General features: G+C 33.9%; 1 protein-coding gene across 1 annotated transcript in view; it reads right to left on the bottom strand.

Moving 5' to 3' along the window:
• The window catches only part of LOC145286078 (transient receptor potential cation channel subfamily V member 6-like), a 103,678-nt gene that overhangs the window by 47,859 nt on the left and 32,545 nt on the right, over positions 1–23,274 (bottom strand). The window contains exons 3-5 of the mRNA XM_080134748.1: positions 18,738–18,927; positions 5,198–5,351; positions 4,516–4,617 (exon numbers count right to left, since the gene is read on the bottom strand). Coding sequence (XP_079990874.1) covers positions 4,516–4,617; positions 5,198–5,351; positions 18,738–18,927 — 446 coding nt within the window. The remainder of the gene's footprint in view (positions 1–4,515; positions 4,618–5,197; positions 5,352–18,737; positions 18,928–23,274) is intronic.

The raw sequence follows: 23,274 nt of genomic DNA, 5'->3' as shown, positions 1-23,274 counted from the left end.
AAAGTTTAACAGTCAAAATGAAAACCCAATCAGCCCTCATTTAAGTGTCACGTGAACAAGCATTTTCTCTTTTCACTACTAACTGACCTCCATTCAACATCAGTCAACGGTTGACTGGATCATAATACCATTCTCAGATGGGAATCGGAAAGCATTTTCTTTTACCCATGAGAGACAAACCTGGTTTTTTTTCATATCATGAACATAGCCTTGTGCATTCACTGCACCAGCCGTTGCTGTGCCGACCCAAAGTTGTTGTCCGATCCAATCAGTTCTGCAACAAAGGAATTATCCCTCCAATACGAAAAAAACACAAATCCAGTTTAAAAACAAATAATAATGTTGTTGTTTTTTTGTTTGTTTTGTTGTTTTTTATTAAAAGTGGCACTCACTTCCAAGACTGAATGGCAAACTTGTAGATCTTTGTCTGACCAGAGTTAAACACAAAAGTTTCATTACATGAGAGCCCTAAAGGACCCAACTGCCTGGAGAAGGACACTAACTGAACTGGCTCGTAGCACTCAGGGAAATTAAAAACCTTGTTCAATAACCCTCACCCCCGTCTCTCCTTCTCCTTCTTGAGAGGCTGACTATGACAGACCCCCTTACCATCTCTTGGAATATTTTCATTCCTGACTGATTCTGATCTTTTATCAGTGGACGCCCAGACGTTGACTAATAGACACATCCATTAGAGCTCGCATCTAGAAAGTCTCCATTCATGGCGGCTTCAATGAAGTACTTATTTTTTAAACTAATATTTATTAATGACCTCCCCGACAAAACTGCCTCTGAGATGGGTATATATGCTGATGACACAACACTTTATAACACGCATGACAGGAAAACAAATGAACACATATCTAAAGAAATGGCAAAAACACTAGAGGATGACCTCCAATCTGTAGTGGAATGGGGACATAAATGGATGGTCACGTTCAATGCTGCCAAGAATAAACTGGTTTCCTTCAATAATTACAAGAAACATTCTCTGCCACCAATAGCAATGGCCAGTGACTCCCTGTCCGAGAGTACATCTTTCAAACTGTTTGGCCTAACGTTCACAGGAAACATGAGTTGGAACAATTATATTGAAAGCATTGCCAGGGCCGCTGCGAAAAAGGTAGGCTCTCTCTACCGTGCTAGAAAACTACTAACACCTGAAAGTATCCTGTACGTCTACAAGGCCACCATTCGCCCATGTATGGAGTATTGTTGTCACATTTGATCTGGTGCATCTGCTACTAGTCTCTCGCTCCTAGACAAGGTTAAAAAAAGAGTCGCCAATCTGATAAGCCCTGAATTGGCATCTAAGCTTCAGCCTTTGTCCCATCGACGAAACGTTGCATCCCTCTGCCTGTTCTACAAGTACTTTAATAGTGAATGCTTTGACGAACTGCAGACACTTCTGCCCCCACGACGTAGACAATCTCGACAAACCCGACAGGCAGCTAAATCCCACCCCCCACACAGTAGAGATCCCTAGATGCAAAAGATCTTTCTACTCCAGTAGTTTCTTCCCCAGAACCAAGTTCCTGCTTCCCCAACTGTACTGACATGCAGAAGTTCAAGTGCAACGTGAACCGACATCTTGCTGCCCAAATCCCAACATAGCGCCCCAGTAGTTGCTGCCCCTGATAGTAGCCCCCTACACCAAAGTGGTAATTTGCCTTGTTTGGGGTGAAAAAGTAATAAAAAAAAACAAAAAAAAAAAACAAAGAGAATATCTCTTGGTTGGTCTGACTCTAGCCAGAGATATTGTTAACTATTTGCAACTCCCTCGTTCTTTGGCCAAGCATCTATCACTGTAACGTCTGCCATTCATATGCACCAATAAAACATGTTGTGTAGCACACGTTTGCAATATGACTCGAGGTCCATGAAGCGTTGCGCATACATTATGAAAACAATTCTTCATCATTGAGATGGGTGCGCAGATGCATGAGTCTGCAACCCTACATTTTTGTATTTTTAATTTTTATTATTTGCATTCCGTGTTTTTTTTTTAATGTCCCCTTTTTATTAATGGGATAAATAGAATGGTTCAATATTTGTGACGTTGCAGTTACAAGCAAACAAAGGAAAGAAACAAATAAAAATCCGAGTCGGCATCTTTTGCTTTTTAACAAATGTTTTTATTACAGTTACTTTCCCGTCTTAACACCACTTAAAGGTCTCTCGCCATCGTCCATCTCGCCCGGTTTACACTTTTCTTCTTTCTTCTGATCGCATCCCAGACACAGACGGCCCATACTCGTCTTCGACTTTACACATCCATTTTCTTCAACACGCACTTTCCTTCTGCCAGCCACATGGTGCATTTTCTCCTTTTTTTCTTTTTCCTTCTCGCGCACACTTCCTAATTTGCATATGTGGGTTTCCGCTACTGCTAATCTCTTCGCAAGCCAGCTGCTGCTGCTGATATCTTCCCACGTGCTCATATGCACCATGTTACGTATTAACATGCATTTTTTGTTTTCCTTTCTTTGAAAACTGTCGTCCCAATTCGATTTATGTACTCACTCACAAGTATAAACCCTTTTCTCATTTAGTTTAAACTGAATCTTATTTTGGGGATAAAAATTCACACACGTTATTATAGACACTTCTGCATGAAATCGGGCGGCTGGTTAAAAGATAGGAAAAAGTATTTAACTAGCTCAAGTATAATCTCTTCTAAATTTGAACGTGTAAACGAGAAGATGATACCATACGATATGAAAAAAAAAAAAATTGGAGCCTGAAAGGTCTCAATCATTCGCGTAATCATAAGCGACAGCTGGTTCATAAGATCTTTTACTATCACTTGCCGGGGAGAGTTACATGATTTGTCTGTATCGTTAGGACGTTCCTGGAACAATGTTATGCCCTGAGCACAGCGACCAGCTCCCCAGTCCATAGACAATGAAACGTTCCTTACACCAAGTATGGGTCAAGGGACTGATATGTCGTCGGCTACATTTGTTGATGAGCCTTCTTTCAAGTTCTCTGTTAGCAGAACGATTGTGCTGGAACTGAACGCTTGTATAAAATAAGCGATAAATACATTTTCTTATATTAGGTTGGTGCAAAAATAATGTTTTTTTATCAGATATATATATATATATATATATATATATATATATATATATATATATATATATATATATATATATACGCAAAAAACGACATTAGTTTTGCACCAACCTAATAAAAGTAGAAATTCTTTTATTTAAAGAATTAAGGCGCATTTTAACAAGTCGAGATTCCAACTTTTTGCAACCCGACTCGTGCGGCACGCAGGCTTCAACTTTTTACAACTGTCCACAACGGTCTCCTGATACCAACGATTACATCTGTCTTTGACTGCGATTGAATCTCAACTGAATTACAATTCTTTCCTCATTGAAAAAGAAAGAGAGAGAGAGAGAGAGAGAGAGAGAGAGAGAGAGAGAGAGAGGTAGTAGATATTAAAAGCAAAGATACTAAAATGTTAAATAGGGCATAATCACGTTGACACACAGAAGTTAAGTAACGATAAGCCTGGGCAACCATTTGGAAATACTAGGCGTTGTATAGGGTGGCCGAACAACATTACTGACAAAGGAAAAAGTAAGGCGCTTCCTTTTCTCCACTGCTCTGTGGTCAAGAACCCACTTCAACCCTACACCCCGACCAAGGCAACGTAAGGTCATGGAAAACAAGTGACTGATGCAATACGGAAGCAATCAGAAATAAATCTGTTCATGGTTTCGTATCTTGTTGTGCTGAGCAGAAGATTCCTTTGGGTACAATGGTCAAGATAATCGTCTGATATGGGCACTGCTCGGACAGAAAGAAACTGCAACCTACTGTCTGTAGAACTGCAAAGAAAAGCTATGGCAATATATCTAAAAACACTTCTGAAAAACAGCGTGAATGATGTTCTGAATGATGAGCAGCAACGAATTCATGAATGCCTCGAGGGAGAGAGATAGATGAAGTCATAGCCGTCAATATCTGTACCAGACAGGGCACCACTTGAATAAATGAATGACTGAAATATTTTGTTTTTCAAATCTTAGCGTTGGTCAAACAGGCTTGACCTTTTGAACTTGAGTACTCCAATTGCGATGAGATTTTATAAACATGTCAATCTCCTGCGCTGACATTTCGATATGAAAACAGCGTCAACTTGATTTTACGTGTATCCCTGCGAAGACAAGAAAATACGGGTAGAAGAAGAGCTGGTTATTTATATCATTGTACCACAGAAAAATAATGAAAAAAAAAAAACTATCTGGCAAATATATACAGTAAACCAAGTGCAGAAGACTTGATACAACACACACAGTCAGTAGCAAAATCGGTAAACGAGTTTGAATAATATTCATAAAAGATCAATAAAAACATACGCAAAACATAGGATGCGATTTGTTTGAATCCGGTAAGCGATGGCATTCAAACATTTTAAAATGGAATAACTTTTAACCATTTTCTTTCACCAAAATCTGTTTTTTTCTCTCTCCAAACCCCTGAAACAGAACGATCACTTACCTCTTTTTTGGCTAATTTGGCAGCAAGGGAGAGTGGTGTCAAACCTTGGCGGTTTCGAATGTCAAGTCGGGCACCCAATGAGAACAAGAGAAGAAACATTTTCTGCAAAAAAAAAAAAAATAGTATTTCACAACAAAATGGCGACGATGACGACGAAGAAGAAGAAAAGGAAGAAGACAGTCATTCTCATATATTCATACAAATGCGAGTTGTTTTGTTAGCAGTGTATATATGCTCTCGCTATATTTATGAGTTCATGTGTGTCTCTCGTTGTGTTTGTCGCACGCACGTGTATTGCCTCTGATAGAAAACCGAATAGAGAATAAAACATTGTGTTTGGGTATTTATATTACGCGCAAGATTCGGAAATGCATTAAGATTAGTTAATATAAAATTCTGGATTGAGCTTTTGTTCAATCGAGAGTTGATACGTAAAAGCAACATTCCCTAAGAAAGTTCTTTTAAGTTACACACACTCTTTCTCTCTCTCTCTCTCTCTCTCTCTCTCTCTCTCTCTCTCTCTCTCTCTTTCTCTCTCTCTCACACATATATATATATATATATATATATATATATATATATATATATATATATATATATATATATATATATATATATATATATATATTAAATTCTGTGAATTTCCTACATTTATTAAAAAGACAAGTAATGCCAGACTTACCAATTTCGATTGAATTATGAGAATATGCATTACTGTGTTTCCGTTAGCATCCTGTAAGTTTGGATTGGCACCTTTAGCACAAAGGATTCTCACAGATTCCTCTTGCTCCACACAAGCGGCGAAAGTCAACGGATATTCGCCCCAATAAGTGTACCTATATGAAATCAACAATATTTGTAATTAGGAAATCGTTTTGAATTGAAAGTTTGGCCTACTATGATATGACTCGTAGCGATACAATTACGCTAATGGCTCAAAACTACTTATGTTATATAATGATAGGTGTGTCTGCTATCAATCAGAGATTTCTGTGATAGCTGGTTGTTTTGGTTGTATAGTGGTGGGTGGGGTTTAACTGCAGGAGAGCTGAAAGCAAACTTGTTTGAAGCAGGTTCTTTTTGGCTGAATATAATTCAACCCTACTTTAAAAGTAATAAACTAATATTATTCGTCCATGAACAATTGATTCCTTATTGGAGGTTTTATATAGAACGGGCACAGAGAGGGAGAGATAACATATTCTGGTTCTGGACTCCGCTTCTTATCAGCTATGAGTGAGCAATCACTTTTGCCTTCGCGGAAGACGTTATTCTTCACCCGGTTATCGAGTTGTTTCTGCCGGTTCCAATTTTATGAGTGATCTTTAAGCTTCACAAAAATCCGATTTTAAAAAGAGCATGAAAGCCTCTCTCTCTCTCTCTCTCTCTCTTTCTCTCTCTCTCTCTCTCTCTATATATATATATATATATATATATATATATATATACTAGCTGTACCCTGCCACGCGTTGCAGTGGCTCAATTTGGTGTAATGGAAAAATTTAATAAAAGAGAAAATGCATGTTTCTTATATTAGTACAGCAATCCACTGCAAAAAGTGAAAAAGAAGGCGAAACTGAAAAAAATGGTGCTCTTGCAGAATTTGATCTGGATCCTCGAGAGTTTCTGTCAATCATTCATGTTTTGGACTTGACCAACAATCAGTGGATGAAGCCGAACGTAGCAAAAATGTTGAAACGCTAAATGCTTTTTTTGTTGTTGTTGTTTTAAAAAATGTGATTTAGTAATTAATATTTGGTTGATGGTGGGGGGAGGGGGGGGTTACTATACACAGATTCGAAAAAGTCGTCCAAAAACAAATAAATGAAAGCAAAGGTAAGGTAATTTACGTTTCTACCTAATTGGATAATTGTTAAGTGTTTTTATGTAATGTAAAATGTTTAATTGGCTCAAAAAACAGAAATGGGCGCGAATTCTGTTGAATACGTTAAGTTTGGGAAAGTAAGTTGAAAACTAAAAACTATACAAAACAGTGTCTGAAACTCACCGAACATATGTTACCATGACATAGGCTGGCATAATGGATAGGTTTCTGACAGTATTTTGTATAGTTTTTTTAGTTTTAACTCACTTTCTCTAACTTAAAGTAATCAACAGTGTCCACCACCATTTGTAGCTTTCAAATACACCAATAAACACTGTTTTTCGAGCCGACTAAACGTTACATTAAATGAAAAGGGTTTATATTACTAAACACAGATACAAAGAAGTTGTCAAAAAATAAATATATAACAAATAAATGTTATCAAAGGCAAGAAAAGTAAGTGTTCTACCTAACTGGATAAGATTTTAGTGTTTTTATGTAATGTATAATCGGTTCAAAAACATTCAATGTTTATCGGTATATCTGAAAAATACAAATGGCGGCAGACTGTATCGAACATGTTAAGTTTGGGGAAATTTTGGGAAAATGAGTTTAAACTAAAAATACTGTTAGGAACTCACTCAATATATGTTACCATGATGTAGGCTGGCATATAATCGGTGGTTTTAAACTTTTGCTCGATACAGGTGACGACTTTTAAAAATCCCTTTTAGTGATTACCTGGTTTGAGGATATTTGTACAACTAAACGGCAAATCTGCTCAAAAAAATCCGGTATTATTTTACTTTAAGGCCCGTTTCACGTTCATATATAACGAAATATTTTATTGTAGATTTCGGTGTGCTAAAAACGAATCTGCAAACCGTTTACGTAGCAAAAAAAAAAGTTTTCATGACATTCATGAAATTACTTTTTCGAAAAGTGGGTGATCACTTTTCAATGTAAATTTAACTTAGAATGAGCACCCACTTTCTGGCCACCTGAGAGAGGGGCATTTTTCTGTTTCTTGGCTAAAAAGTTTTTTGTTTGATTTCTTTTGCATGGTAATAACCCCTGAACTCTGGGACTATTTTCCATTTAACAGCCGTAGCCTTCGTTTACGCTATGCGTAAGCATAAACGAAAGCTGTTTAGCCAATAAACATGGGAAAAAATCCCCCCTCTCTCAGGTGGCTAGAAAGTGGGTGCTCATTTTAAGTTAAATTTACATGGAAAAGTGATCGCCACTTTTTCGAAAAAGTAATTTCTTCATATCATAAAAACTACTTTTTTGTGACGGAAACGGTTTGCAGATTCGTTTTTAGCACACCAAAATCTACAAAAAATTTTTTGTTATTTACGAACGTGAGACGCACAGCCCTTAATGGAAAATTATATCAAAAATCCGGGGGAAAATAGTTTTCAATAAAAACAGCAAATGAATTCGATAGAAAAAAAAATGGATGCTATTTTTTTTTCTTTCTGTGTGTTTCTTGGCTTAAAAGTCTTTTTGTTTGATTTCTTTTGCATGGTATTAACCCCTGAACTCTGGGACTATTTTCCATTTCACAGACGTAGCCTTTGTTTATGCTATGCGTGAGCATAAACGAAAACTGTTAAATATGCATTCGCGTACCAAACTGCCTTGTCAAAAAAACCTTTAAGCCAATAAACACGAAAATAAATGCCCCTTCCTCAGGTGGCCAGAAAGTGGGTGCTCATTTTAAGTTAAATTTAGATGGAAAAGTGATCACCCACTTTTCGGAAAAAAAAATTTCTTCAGATCATGAAAACTATTTTGATACTCCTTGGGCGTTGAGTTCCATGGCGACCCGCAGAATTATTTAATGGTCGTTCCCTTAGTACCCCCCTAGTCAAGGCTAACGCATGCGCTAGCAGTGTCAGAAATTTCGTGAAAATAGCGAATAATTCCACCCCATCTTTCTAAGCTTATAACTCCTCGAAAAATGCAATTCAAGCCCTAATTTTTTTTTCAATTAAAAGGAGCAAGGACCAAGGTTCCATTAAAAAAAAAAAAAAGAAAAAACAAATAACGTGGTTTAAAAAAAAGGTTTTAAACTTCAAACTTTACAGGTAAAATTCTAAAAGAACACTATGTTTTTTTTTTTTTAAATTTGAATATATTATGTATTGACCTTTTCTCTTCAATTTGTGAGTAAATTAATTATTTACTTTCGGGTTACTAAATTAAGTATTTACTTTTTAATAGACGCTTAAAAATTGGGATGGGGGGGTTCGTGAATTAAAAAAAAAACGTTTGTCTAAAATATTATATTCGATTTATTGGAAAGAACATAAAATTTCACATTGACCCTGAAAATATCGTAAAAATAGAATCAATAGAAAAATTTTGATAGATTTTTAAAATTTAAAAATTGAAAAATATTGAGTTTAAAAATTGAAAAATATTGAGTTCGGAAAATTCATTACTGTTTAAAAAAAAAAAATATTTCTATTACTTTTAAAACAACTGTAATAGTTTATTTTGGAAGTATAATCCATAAAGAAAATAAATAACCCACTTTTAACAGAGAAATTCCGAGATTTTTATATTGTATTCGCAGTTTCGTGTTAGGGGTGTCAAAAATTCCTACAAAAATTCTGATACTGCTACGCATGCGCACGTAACATTTTTTATTTATTTACTTACGTGGTGGAGTTTCTATACTGATAGGTTTTTTGAAATTTTTTCACTGGATTATTATTGATTGAACACTAACCAGATTATGAAAAAAAACTGAAAAAAAAAAATCATTTCAACATTTGAAAGGGATACTCACTTTTTAGTTATCACGTTCTGGTAAATCGGTCACTTTTTATTTATTTATTTATTTTTTTTCTAAATACGGAAGTGTCTTCGGGAGATATAAAATGGTCGCATGTTGACGAAGCAATGTATCGGGAGGCGTACGGGATTAAAAATTATTGGTAAATTTTTAGATTAGGTCCACCTCCTCAATTTTCTTTTAAATGACGACTTGAAATGGTTTTCGACTATGCTGAATACGAAAATCGCATCGAAATTTTGCAGAAATAAGTAGTTATCAAGATATAAAAAGTTGTATTATGCATTGTAATCTTTGGCGGCCATCTTTTTTACGTGTGTGTATTTGTTTATGGCGCGTGTGCACGTAAAAAGATGGCCACCGAAGAATACAATGCATAATACAACTATTTATTTCCGCAAAATTTCAATGCAATTTGCGTGTTCAGCATACTCGGAAACCTATAAATGTCGTCATTGAAAGGAAAATTGTGGAGGTGGACTTAATCTAAAAAAATACCAAATTATTAAACATTTCTCCAGCATGTTAGTGAAATTTATAATACTTTAATTTTTTTAAAGTATTATTAAAAAGAAACAAAACAAAAGTTTTGAAAAAAAACTCACCTTTCACAAAAACAATTTAAAAAAAAAAACACAAACTGACTAAATAAGTAAAAAAAAAAAAAAAATTAAAAATCTCGAAACTTTATTTTCATGAAAACAATAAAAAAAAAGTCCTGTTCTCTCTATTTTTTTTTCTTTGAGAAACAAATATATTTCTGACTTACAAATGCGGTAGAGACTCATTATTTTTACTTTCTATGGTTTTGATATACCGCGTTTTTATTGCTTACAAAATGGGTGACTGATTTATCAGAACGTTGTAACTAAAAAAGTGAGCACCACTTTCAAATGTCGAAATAGTGATTTCTTTTTTACATTTTTTTTTTTTTAATAATCTGTTTAATTAGTGTGCAATCAATAATAATCCAGTGAAAAAAAAATTCCAAAAACCTATAAGTATAGAAATTAAGCATGGGAGTAATGTTTGTACAACAACGTCGCCTTTCGCACTTTTACAAACATTTTTTTAAAAAGTAACTAAACCATTTATTGATAATTTGTCACGTGTACAAACATTTATTTATTTACGTAGGCTTAACTCCTTTCATGAATAAGAAAAGTTTTACTCTTTAAGAATAATAAAAGGAAAAAGTTACTGAACATTTATAAAAGGACTTCTTTTCATGAAGGCCAGAGGAATAGTTGGCCGAAAATTCGTGAAACAACAACAATAAATAAAAATGGTGCTAATGCAGAGAGCCGCGCTATTTTTTAAATCATATTTCCACGTTTAAATAACATTTTACGATATGTTTTTTTTTTATTTATTCAATTGTAAGGTTAAAGTTCAGAATAGGTACAAAACATCCTTACCTCCCCATGTTAAGAATGACTTTTTAAATAATAACATTATTTCAGCACGGATCACTTTCTGCATGAGTAATCTTATATAGAAAAAAACTCAAAAGCAAGCAACAAACTTCTTTTTTTTGGCCTTATATAATAAAGAAAAGATGTGTAAATTAAAAAATTTGGAAGATAAACAAATGAAATATGTTTGTTTTTTTTTTGTTTTTTTTTTTACTTATCGAGTTAACAGAAAATTAAACCTTTCGTCAATTCGTGGCTGTGAAATGAATCGAACCGGAAGTTCAGTTTTATCAACAGAACAGATTCGCAGAAACGATAAATAAATATATTTATTTTATTTAATATTTTAATTTTAATTAGGTAAATTTATTTTAATAACATAAAAACATACCTCGACTCTAAAAATGGGTTGTCTGAAAATTTCAAATAAATTGGTAACGTATAAACATGGTTTTATTTCTTTAGAACGAACCAACTTTACATTTTTATATATATATATATATATATATATATATATATATATATATATATATATATATATATACCCTTAAAAAAAGGTTTCTTTTGAAATATTTTCAAGTGGTCTTAAATTTTTTGATTAGAAGTATATATATATATATATATATATATATATATATATATATATATATATATATATATATATATATATAAAGCTGAATGTCTGTGTGTGTGTGTATGTGTGTGTTTGTCTGGTCACGAATATAGTTGACTATTTTAAAAAACTGATTACATATAATGATAGAAGATGTATCAAGACACAGGAGTGGGTATATTTGATCTGGCAGAACGGTGGTTCATTAAAATTGTGGGGTCTGCGTTCGCGCCTGGTCCTCAAAGTATGGAAATAAAAAATTTTAAATAAAAAAAATCGTGTACAAGTGTTTTTGATATAGATGTACATAAGAATACTTTGATAACTATGTTTTAACTTAAATAGGAATAATATAATAAAATTGTGGGGTCTGCGTTCACGCCTGGCCTCCATAGAATTATTTAAATTTTTATTATTATTACATTTTCACCCCAAACAAGGCACATTGCCACTTTGGTGTAGGGGGCTACTATCAGGGTCAACAACTACTGGGGTACTATGTAGGGATTTGGGCAGCAAGATGTCGGTTCACGTTGCACGAACTTCTGCATGTCAGTACAGTTGGGGAAGCAGGGACTTGGAATGGAATTCCAAAGTCTATCGGTTCTGGGGAAGAAACTACTGGAGTAGAAAGATCTTTTACATCTAGGGATCTCTACAGTGTGCGTGTGGGGGGTGATTTAGCAGTCTATCGGGTCTGTCGAGGGTGTTCACGGCGTGGGGGCACAGTGTCTGCAGTTCGTCAGAGCATTCACCATTAAAATACTTGTAGAACAGGCAGAGGGGTGCAACGTTTCGTCGATGGGACAGAGGCTGAAGCCTAGATGCCAGTTCAGGGCCTATCAGATTTGCGACTCTCTTTTGAACCTTGTCAAGCAGCGAGAGACTAGTAGCAGATGCACCATCCCAAATATGACAGCAATACTCCATACGTGGGCGAATGGTGGCCTTATAGAGGTACAGAATACTTTCGGGTGTTAGTAGTTTTCTAGCACGATAGAGAGAGCCCACCTTCCTTGCAGCGGCCCTGGCAATGCCTTCAATGTAATTGTTCCAACTCATGTTTCCTGTGAACGTTAGGCCAAGGAGTTTGAAAGATATAATCTCAGATAAAGAGTCGTTGGCCATTGCTATAGGTGGTAGAGAAGGTTTCTTGTAATTATTGAATGAAACTAGTTTAATCTTGGCAGCATTGAATGTGACCATCCATTTTTGTCCCCATTTCACTACAGATTGGAGGTCATCCTCTAGTGTTTTTGCCATTTCTTTAGATATGTGTTCATTTGTTTTCCTGTCACGCCTGTTTTAGAGTGTGGTGTCCTCAGCATATATACCCATCTCAGAGGCAATTTTGTCGGGGAGGTCATTTATGAATATCAGGAACAATAGAGGTCCAAGGATAGACCCCTGGGGCACTCCCGCATTTATATCATATTGTTTAGATGTACGACCGTCGAGGGCAACCTGGATTTTTCTCTTATCTAAGAAGGATTTAATTATGTTAAGTATTCTACCAGTGATACCGTATGATCTAATTTTCATGAGGAGACCCTCATGCCATACCCTGTCAAAAGCCTTGGATATATCTAGAGCTACCGCTCTGCCCTCCCCCGCTTTGTCCAGTGAATTGTATATACGTTCAGAGAATGGAAATAGGCACAAACTTTAATAAAGACTTTTCATATCTATCTGCGTAAGTATACTTTGATGATTATGTTTCAGTTTGAAGAAAGATGGTATAATAAAACTATGGGGTGTTCGTTCGCGCCCGACCTCCATAGAATGGAAATATGTCACAAAGTTTAACAAGGTTTTTTTAATATAGGTCTACAGAATATTGTGATAAGTGTTTCAGTGTGAACAGGTATGGTATAATAAATTATGGGGTGCATCTATTTTATTTTTACTTTCATCATATTTTGCTTTGGTTTTGATACCCCAAAATTCGAAGCTATCTCTTTACAACCCTTTCTTTTCATAACCTATCATACTTTCATAAATCACATGCCTCTTTGCAATGATTTAGTCCATTTTCTGTAGGCTGTTTTTGAACCCAGTCAACGACGGGTACTTTTGCTAGTATAAACTTAATGTATGTTTATGCGTGATGTTTGCGTGTTCCCTATAAGATAAAGGTTCGAGAACCTACATAAAATCTAAAATTGTATTCTCATGTAAACTTTACCGAAAAGACAAGGGAAATGTTCCCGAATCTATAAGAACTTTCCTAAGGAGGATAGGAGAGTATTAAAACTTTAACTCATATGTTTTCTGGGGACGACAATGAAAATAGTACTGAATATCTAAGTGGCTTCTTTGACTAAGGGAGCTATGGAGGCCGACCTCCTTCAAAACTTGAAATATATCACATTTTGATGAAATTTATATCATATGGATAAAATTCTTCGTAGAAGACAATAGAAGTGATCCCGAATCTCTACGGTACCTTCTACGTGTTAAATATCGATGTGTCCCTACTTCTAAACGACTTGTTTAGTTAGAAAAGTATCAGATTGAAAACATCGAATATGCAGTTTTGATACTGCCCACGTTTTCTTTTAATAAAATTATATGAAATCGAAGAATATCTTTTTCTTTATCTAATATAATAAAATTTAAGAGAATAATTTTGGCATAATTAGTATATAAGGCTCCTCTATCTATCTTGTCTCCTTTTCTAGAAAACAGTACCTAAATATGAACATTTATAAGCATGCAGAATTCTCTTAGAAACCTAATTCAAGTAATTCTAACTTTCTAGGTGTCTTTTTAAGGATGTTACGGACCTTTTCCAATATTTTGCACATAAAATATGAAATTTACTTATGAGTGTTACTTTAAAATACAGCGCAAACCAATGACTAAATTGCTCAGCGAATAAAGTATCAGATTGAAACATCGAGTGTGCAGGTTCGATTCTGCTCATGTGTTTTTTAAATAAGATTATTTAAAATCGAACAATATGTTTACTTTTTTAAATATCTCTATTAACTTATATATATATTTTGCATATTTTGACGTTCCAGACAAGTCCCTCGAAAACGTGACGGAACTATTATTCCTCGACATTACACGCATTAATATCTATTTTGCCGGAATTTGGCTCAGAAACAAGGAACATGGATTCTGTAATGATGTCTACTTTAAAACACACGATATGAAATTATTACAAAAGAAATACAAACATATGAAAAAGTTAAAACGAACAATTTAATTCATCACGAATAGATAATGAATAATGTATGATTGCAAACGTGTTTTATATAACATATGTGTGTGTGTGTGTGTGTGTGTGTGTGTGTGTGTGTGTGTGTGTGAGTGTACTTATTGTTTTGTAATTTATTTAATGATAGTGCATCCGTCTGCAATTTGTTTCTTTATATGCAAACTACAAACGTGAAAATGAATATACTGAAAATCGATTTCGTTGGTTGATTGGTTGTTTTTGTTTTACGGCATATCAACCCTTTTGGGTTATTTAATGCCGAATCCAGTGATTTTGAAGAACAATTTTTTAATGGAGTGTATTCGTTTTTTAAGTCGGTTTCTATTTAACCCATAGTTGGGACCCTAACAGGTACTACCACCCCGGGTCAGAGTGGACCTGGGAGCAATGGTAATTAAAGAGTGGCTCCACACTCCCCAAAGCCCGCAAGCTGGGGCCTCACCATCGGATATAGTTTAAGGTCATATCCAGGACCCTGAAAATCGAATCACTTATATGTGACAATTAAAGTGAAATACAGAGTACATTCTTTGCTAAATGTTAGTTTAAAACAAAGAAATATAAGATCAGTTTTGTTATATTCTAAGAATTTGAGGGTCCCTCATTTTTAATCTAAAAGTGAACTTTGTTAACCGCTGAATAATAAGTAGACGTAGTAATTAATATGTAATTAGTAAATTCTATTGCCTTTATTACCTTTAGTAACGCTTATGCATTGACTATATGTGTACCTTTTCTTTATATTGATTATTCTTGAAAATTGCCAAAAGTGGAAAATTAATTGGTCAAATAAAAGAATTATATTTAACGCATTGTTCAGTAGGAAAAATTACCCTAATTAAATTTATACCATTGTGTGTGTGGGGGGGGGTAGTCAGACCTTACGCCCACATGGAAATTAGTAATTAATAAAAAAAAAAAATTAAAAAAAAACGGCTGAACAGATAAAATATAAAAATCGGTGAATCCAAACAAACTTAATCTTTTATCAAATACGTACTAATAATTAGTCTAAACATCATACGAAACAGATTTGCACATATAGCTTTGGTTTATGACGCTTTGCCGGTAAATGAAATACGGAAAATCTCACTTTAGTTCATAGATAAGATGAACTTCTCATAGCACCTTAAGAATATATATATATATATATATATATATATATATATATATATATATATATATATATATATATATATGGTTATATATATATGTATATATATATAACCATGTATGCACATATGGTTATATATATATGTATATATATATATAACCATGTATGCACATATGTAACCAATAATCTTTCTATAATAAACATAATATATATATATATATATATATATATATATATGTATATATATATATATATATATATATATATATATATACATACATACATTTTCTTAAAGTGTAGGATAATACGGTTACTATTTACACTAATATATAAAAAAGTAAAAAATAAACTATTAATAACATATATAAGTAAATGTAACAAGATTACAAGATATATATATATATATATATATATATATATATATATATATATATATATATATATATATATAACAACCTTAAATAGACTATATTCTATTGATTTCCGTTTTGTATTTCTTTGTATTTTAAGTTACCGACAACAACTGCCAAAAAATTCCATTCAACACTGGTAAACAAAATGAACCTAAATTATTAAACGCTAATAAATAACGCGGATTTATGACTCATCCACTGTCCATTTCAGAACGCGCTTCAATTTGATTGGAACAAAAAGTCATGATCAGATTATGAATGCTTTATAACACGAGTGCCAAACTTGATTGAAAACTTGTCCCTCGAATTGAATTATTAACGATTCTTCGCTGGTCAGCTAAGGTCAATTTAAACCTAAAACATTTGTTGTATCAGTCAAAATAAATAAATGAATGATGTGTTGAAGTGATTTTGGCACAGAACGATTTGGCTGATGTTTGCTGAATGTTGGAAAAATAGTGAAATAAAGCGCCGAGTAAAAGGCGCGCGCGCACACACACACACACACACATCTTTCTCTCTCTCTCTCTCTCTCTCTCTCTCTCTCTCTCTCTATATATATATATATATATATATATATATATATATATATATATATATATATATATATATATATTTGACTGCTACTAAAATGGGTATGTGAATTAACAATGTTCAAATATTATCCAAACGCCTAAGCTCCATTTTTGTTACACAAAGAGCATCGGTCGCTTAATACGTTTTGTTGTTTACCAGCGTCGAATGTAATTTTTTAGCAGTCGGCAACTTAAAATACAATTTTTGTACTCAATCTTGTACATCATTAGCTTTGCATGAGAATTGAAATATAATATAACAATCACAAGAGTTACAAAGAGAAGCTATTAAAATGATAAAATGAATTTAAAAATCATAATTACAAAAATAGCAATTAATCCATATGGTTATGAAGAGAGAGAAGAAATGGGGACAATTTAATGGAGACCTTTAAAATAATTAATAGGATTTCTAGATATGAAACACTGATGTACTATATTTTTTCTCGCATTGGAAATATATTAACAAGAAAGATACGTATACGTAGGTGTAAAACGTTATTAAGTAAACCTTAATATGAGACAAAACCAATATCCAACGCGTACCGAAAATCACTAGCACTGGCTGAGTTAGAAGTTTTATTCCAAATACTGATTGCATCATGATGAGGAACTTGCTAGTGCAATATTAATTAGATAATTATGTTTAATTATAGAATAATGAATTGAAATAAATTGAGAATCAACACACTTTTGTGGTGGTGAATATCACCAAAACCTTATTTTACAAACGATTAATTCAAATGACAACCAAAAGCATTGGTTTTGATTATGAATAACGACAGTTTACGAAGTCATGATCGAATCATAATTTTGAGAGGTTGTATTTCTCGTGTCTAAAATGACAATTGAGAAAACATACTCAAACTGAATTGGGTTTACAACTTTAAAGGTTGTATTTCTCTGGTTTCATTGACAACGGGAGAAAAATATTGGGGAGAGGGCTTAACATAATTATGGAAAAATAATTTACAGGTCAAATCGATTATAAGAAAAAAAAATTATATTGTCCAATTACAAAAGGTCATGAGAGTGCACTTGTCATATCTTACCTGTCAAAGGAGAGAACTTAAATGCCTTCTAGACACTATCCTCGATTGTCTAAGGTCTCTCTCTGTACAGGGGTTTGTTAGAATAATCTGGCATGAGGATACTTTTCCCTAGAAGTAAACCCTAATCAAATATTCAAAATCACATTTTGTATTCGCTGCCCAAATAAGATTTCCTCACTATGGCTAACACACATTAGTTTTTACGAGGAATGGTGCACCTTCTCCAAGTGATGTTACCTCAAGTAATAGCACGAAGCCGGATACTCCACCAGACTAGATAAATTCTCGTACTGGAATTAAGATTAAGAGACCAAAAAGATATACGACAGCATATGAAAATGGTTAATTGGGGAGGGGAAATCTATGTTCTCAATTTCTTTACTAACTCAGTGTTTGAGAGATAAAGTCCTTTAATGGAACACTCGAATATCTATGTATCTCATATAGAGTTCAAGTGTTAGCCCCGGGTAGTGGGCCCTTTGATTTCTGACAACTTCGATTGAAGTAAAATTTTAAAAAATCAATACTTTGACGTGCATAGTCTTGAAATAAGACTTAGCCGGCATATTCTGATTTGGCGTTAGAATTCACATTTTTAGGCGAAACAAAGGTTCTCATTTACTGCCCAATCATGAGAGAGAAAAAAAGCACAATTTGTGAAATAATTCACGTTTGGAGGGTGCATCTGATAGACACACTGAGAGAGAAACCGAAATTAGCAACAGGTCAAAATAAAAAAAAAGTTAAGAATAATTATTTCCAAATTCGATTCCCTGTAAAGGACAAAAGCATTAAATAAATTTCAAAGATCTCCAGTCAAAACACCAGTCAAATTCCTCAACTTGTCTTTTTTTCTTCAACAATAGCAACATAAATTTTTATTTTTAATATTGCTAAACACATGTGTTCTAAAAAATATTTGTTATTATTGTTGTTGAGAGGGGCAAAACTGGACACTTACCTAAGTTTCCGACTCAGTTCTGCGGGTTGTTTTAACACAGCGTGGGCATAGAACGATTCATAGCACAACCAATCGAACTACACCGATTTGTAAAGCACCTCTGAATTGGGAGATCGTTACAATACATGATACACATACTTAACAATATCTCACATCGTTACCCTGTACGATTAGTAATGATCTATAAAAATTGAAAGGTTTTCAAGGAACATCAAAACTTACCCTTCATAATTTGTTTTCAAACAAACATCAACAGGTTCGTGATCCCAGTTGTCAGTTCTGGAATCTTTTTGGTCTTCTGGACAAAAGAAGTTGCCACAACAACGTTGATGATAGTCAACTCCTTTATCCAATAAAAACTTCACCATGGCTGCATCTTCATTCACAATCGCCATGTGAAGGACATTTTCACCTATCAAACAAACGTTAAATTGTTTTACTGGTCACAAGTTTGTTTACAGTTTATATAATGTAATGACGGTTTGAATATTTAATATGAACAAATTAACAAGATTTATATGATTGCAAATATTTTATATGAATATTACTAAATACTAGCTGCCCATGTTCCGGTGTTGTCCGGGAGAGTAGATGCATGAACATAGATCCAATAATGTTAAAAGCAGATATCGAGAATTTTCTTATGTATGTATGAAAATAAAACAAAAAAAAATCAAACAACCTAATTAAGTACGTATTTATGTATAAGAAATTATTTGAAATAAAAAATAGTACAAAACTGTTCATGATTTTATTTATGGATTGCTTATCTTTAACCTTAATATGAGATGCATCTTTTTTCCGAGTAGTATTTTGGACACTAGAACCAACACAATTTAATTGTAAACACATTTTTATTAAATGACCTCGAATCATGAGAGTAATCTGAAAAAGAAAACTTTTAAAAACAAATGATTGTTGCATTAACATTTCAAAACATTTGAAATGTAGCGAAGGGGAGCAGTCTTGCCGGGTTGTAAAATATGCTTAAATATATTTTAATTCATACAAATTTCGTATTTATTATAAACTAGTGGGACCTTTCGAAATTCCACAGGCGACTCATTCATATGTAATATATTGATGTTGATATTCTGTAGATATTCAGTGTAACTTAAGACGCTCTGATATTATTGTAGCTTTTTTGTTAAAACTGCAAGAGTATTTATCTAAGCTAGCACGAACGCCCGGTAAAACCCGGTCGTAAAGTACGTTTAAATATGATATTTTAATTCTTGCAGATTTCGTATATATATATACATAAAATTAATGTTCTATCGATTTTTATATATTATAAAGTTGCGATTTCAAAAATGAAAAAATATATATCCATATGACTTTTGGATGCATTAGTTTCAATCGAAACCGAAATAAAATCATATATATATATATATATATATATATATATATATATATATATATATATATATATATATATATATATATAACATGAGTTCCTTCAGCCATAATCGAAACTGAAACCAAAACTTATGAAAATTCTGGATAAAATAACAAGAAATAGAAGAACATAACAATTAAATGACCCAGATGTAAGCGTGATACACAAAAGAACATACACGCTATCGTATTAATATATAGATGATCTAATTCTCTATATTAACTAATATATAGCAGCGATTTCAAAAGTGTAAAAAATAACTTGGGTGATATCAGCTAGAATCGAAACCAAAACGTCGAGCGGATCTGCTGCGTTTCCTACCAATATAGCTATGGAAAGATAGGCAAGAAAAGTTAAATATTAACCAACGTGTTCATACATGAACACTTCTACCTTTAAACAGGCCTGTATAATCATAAACATCTCTACACAGAAACTCCAAAACATAGAATAAAAAGGACATGAAATCTCATTCTAACATTTAAAAACAACTCTATTAGTTATCTTCGTTAGTAAGAATAAAGAAATGGATTATTCGGGGAAAGTGTTCCTATGTGGAGATGTAAGTTAAAGATTAGACAGGCCTGTTAAAAGAGGAAAGAGTTCATGTATGTTTGTGTCGAAAGTAGTAGTGGAAACGTGCATCACGAAAGATTAGAGACAGTACTGTAGTCTGTAGGATGAGAAAGAGAGTGTGTTCCCGGTTTAACTTTTATGAATTCAATCACGTGACTGAGAGCTGGCTTCTGATTGGACAAACGAGGGAGGAAGTGTATTCAAAATCTCCAGCCGCGAGAATTTGCTCCTGCTTGTGCTCGTTGCAATTTCGTCTGCTACAGTGGTTACGTCGAACATGTAATTATCAAGTCTGAATAAAAAAAAAGTAGGAATACCAGAATCATAGGATGTACCGATGCTCTAAAATATTTCCCTTATCTAAGGAACTTACCTAGTGTGTACTGGTGACGTGTGATTAGATAATTTATAGGGGTGAATATTGTTCCTACCCTTTGTTTGGAAGCCTCGTAGGAGATGTCCTTTTCTCTTCGCTGCAACCTCCATCTTACAGAAGAGATGTTGCAAGTTTGTCTCTGCTTTATCGTTATTTTCATGGAAAGTGTTCGACTGAGCTTCAATCTGTGGTCCCCCCTCGCCAAACTTTCACAAGAAACACTCGTCTAGCTGAAAACACTATCAATAATTCCCCCCATTCTTTATCTGTGCCTAAACCTAAACGTAGATTCCATGAACAAAGCTTATTTCTTAGAACTGCACGCTTGAGGAATTGTTTTCCTGCTTTCCAGCTGACTACAATACGGTTGTCTTCAAGTCCAAAGTAAACAAGTTTCTGATGAGCCGTTCCACTTAAGTTAACAAATTTACCGAATTTCCATTACTAATGATTACTATATTGTCCTTTTGACTACTGTAAACTCTTTAACCCTTATCCTTGAGTGGTCTCTCGGCCCTGAGAAGTGGTGACGCCTATGTAAAAAAAAAAAAGATGGTTTGAGAAAAAAGTATGGAAATAAATATTATATCTTTTGCAATATTTAAAAGATACGGAAATACCACGCTGTAGAAATTAGTGTTGATATTGTGTTGAAAAAATTTACATAGGAAGTGTTCGTCTGTGTGTCTGTGTGTCTGTCTGTTTGTGTGTCTGTGTACATTTTCCTTACGCAATAACTCTGTCAATTTTAGTCTACACTCGAAATTTGATATACAGGGTACTGAGATGTGGGAAAATCTTTGGAATCGGTTTTTGGCCAGAAATTTGGCTGTTAAGGGGTCAAAGTTCAACGATTTGACATTTGAGAACTCTACCAAACTCCTCCGAGAATTTGGGGTCTAAACACTTGAAATTTTAGATATAGGTTTCTTGAGTATGAGTCTAACTTAATAACTTGATTTGAGCCCCAAACAATAAATGTTAAGGGGTCATAATAGGGGTCAAAGTTTAAAAAAATTGACCGTTTTTTGTTTGTTTTTTTTTGCTCAGCATACACCTTCAAACACCCGGGCAACGCCGGGCACCCATGCTAGTATATATATATATATATATATATATATATATATATATATATATATATATATAAGTGAACGTGTGTATGTGTGTGTGTATACATTTTCCTACGCAATAACTCTGTCAATTTTAAGTCTACAGATTCGAAATTTGATATACAGGGTACTGAGATTTTGGAAAATCTTTGTGATCGGGTTTCGGCCAGAAATTTGGCTGTCAGTTATATATACACTAGCATGGGTACCCGGCGTTGCCCAGGTGTTTGGAGGTGTATGTTGAGTAAAAATTAAAAAAAAAAAATGAAGGCAGGCTCGAACCCGTACCGCTAAGGAGGAAGAGAACGGAAAAAATGTGACGTCTTTGCTGTTACAACCACCGGCAAACCGGAAGTGATGTAGGTTTAAATTAAGGCTAGACAATCATAAAGAGGGGATGACTTTCGAAAATATCGGCGAAAAAAGCGACGCACCCTGTAGAAAAGTGCCCAGTTGAGAGTGAAGAAATTAATATTTTTAGCCAATTTTTTGGTATTTGTGGTCTGAATGGTCGAGCTTCAAAACGATACTGATCTTGTGAAAATCCGTCGCCTCTGTCAAAAGTTTTAGGCAGACATGCAAACATACATACATACATTTATATATTGGTAGCTCAAATTTTCGACCCAACTGATTAAAAAGCTTGCCCTATCTCTGAATACCCTTTATGTAAAATTTAAACGTTTAGACCAAATATTGTCTGAGTAATTTGGAAGAGACCACAGAAGTCAAATATTTTTAAACTTTGACCCCTATTATGACCCCTTAACATTTATTGTTTTGGGCTCAAATCAAGTTATTAAGTTAGATCCATGTCCAAGGAAACTATATCTAAAATTTCAAGTGTTTAGACCCCAAATTGTTGGATGAGTTTGGTAGAGTTCTCAAAGGTCAAATTGTTGAACTTTGACCCCTTAACAGCCAAATTTCTGGCCGAAAACCGATCACAAAGATTTTCCCAAATCTCAGTACCCTGTATATCAAATTTCGAGTCTGTAGACTTAAAATTGACAGAGTTATTGCATAGGAAAATGTACACACACACACAGACACACACGCACACACAGATACACAGGCACGTTTACTTTTATAGATATACTAGCATGAGTGCCCAGCGTTGCCCGGGTGTTTGGAGGTGTATGCTGAGCAAAAAAAAAAAAAACGGTCAATTTTTTAAACTTTGACCTCTATTATGACCCCTTAACATTTATTGTTTTGGGCTCAAATCAAGTTATTAAGTTAGATCCATGTCCAAGGAAACTATATCTAAAATTTCAAGTGTTTAGACCGAAAATTGTA

This window comes from Euprymna scolopes, chromosome 10, assembly GCF_053919585.1.
Source record: "Euprymna scolopes isolate OS-2025 chromosome 10, ASM5391958v1, whole genome shotgun sequence".
NCBI lineage: Eukaryota > Metazoa > Mollusca > Cephalopoda > Sepiida > Sepiolidae > Euprymna > Euprymna scolopes.
The sequence above is the reverse complement of the archived record's forward strand: the minus strand, read 5'-3'. Positions and strand labels throughout refer to the sequence as shown.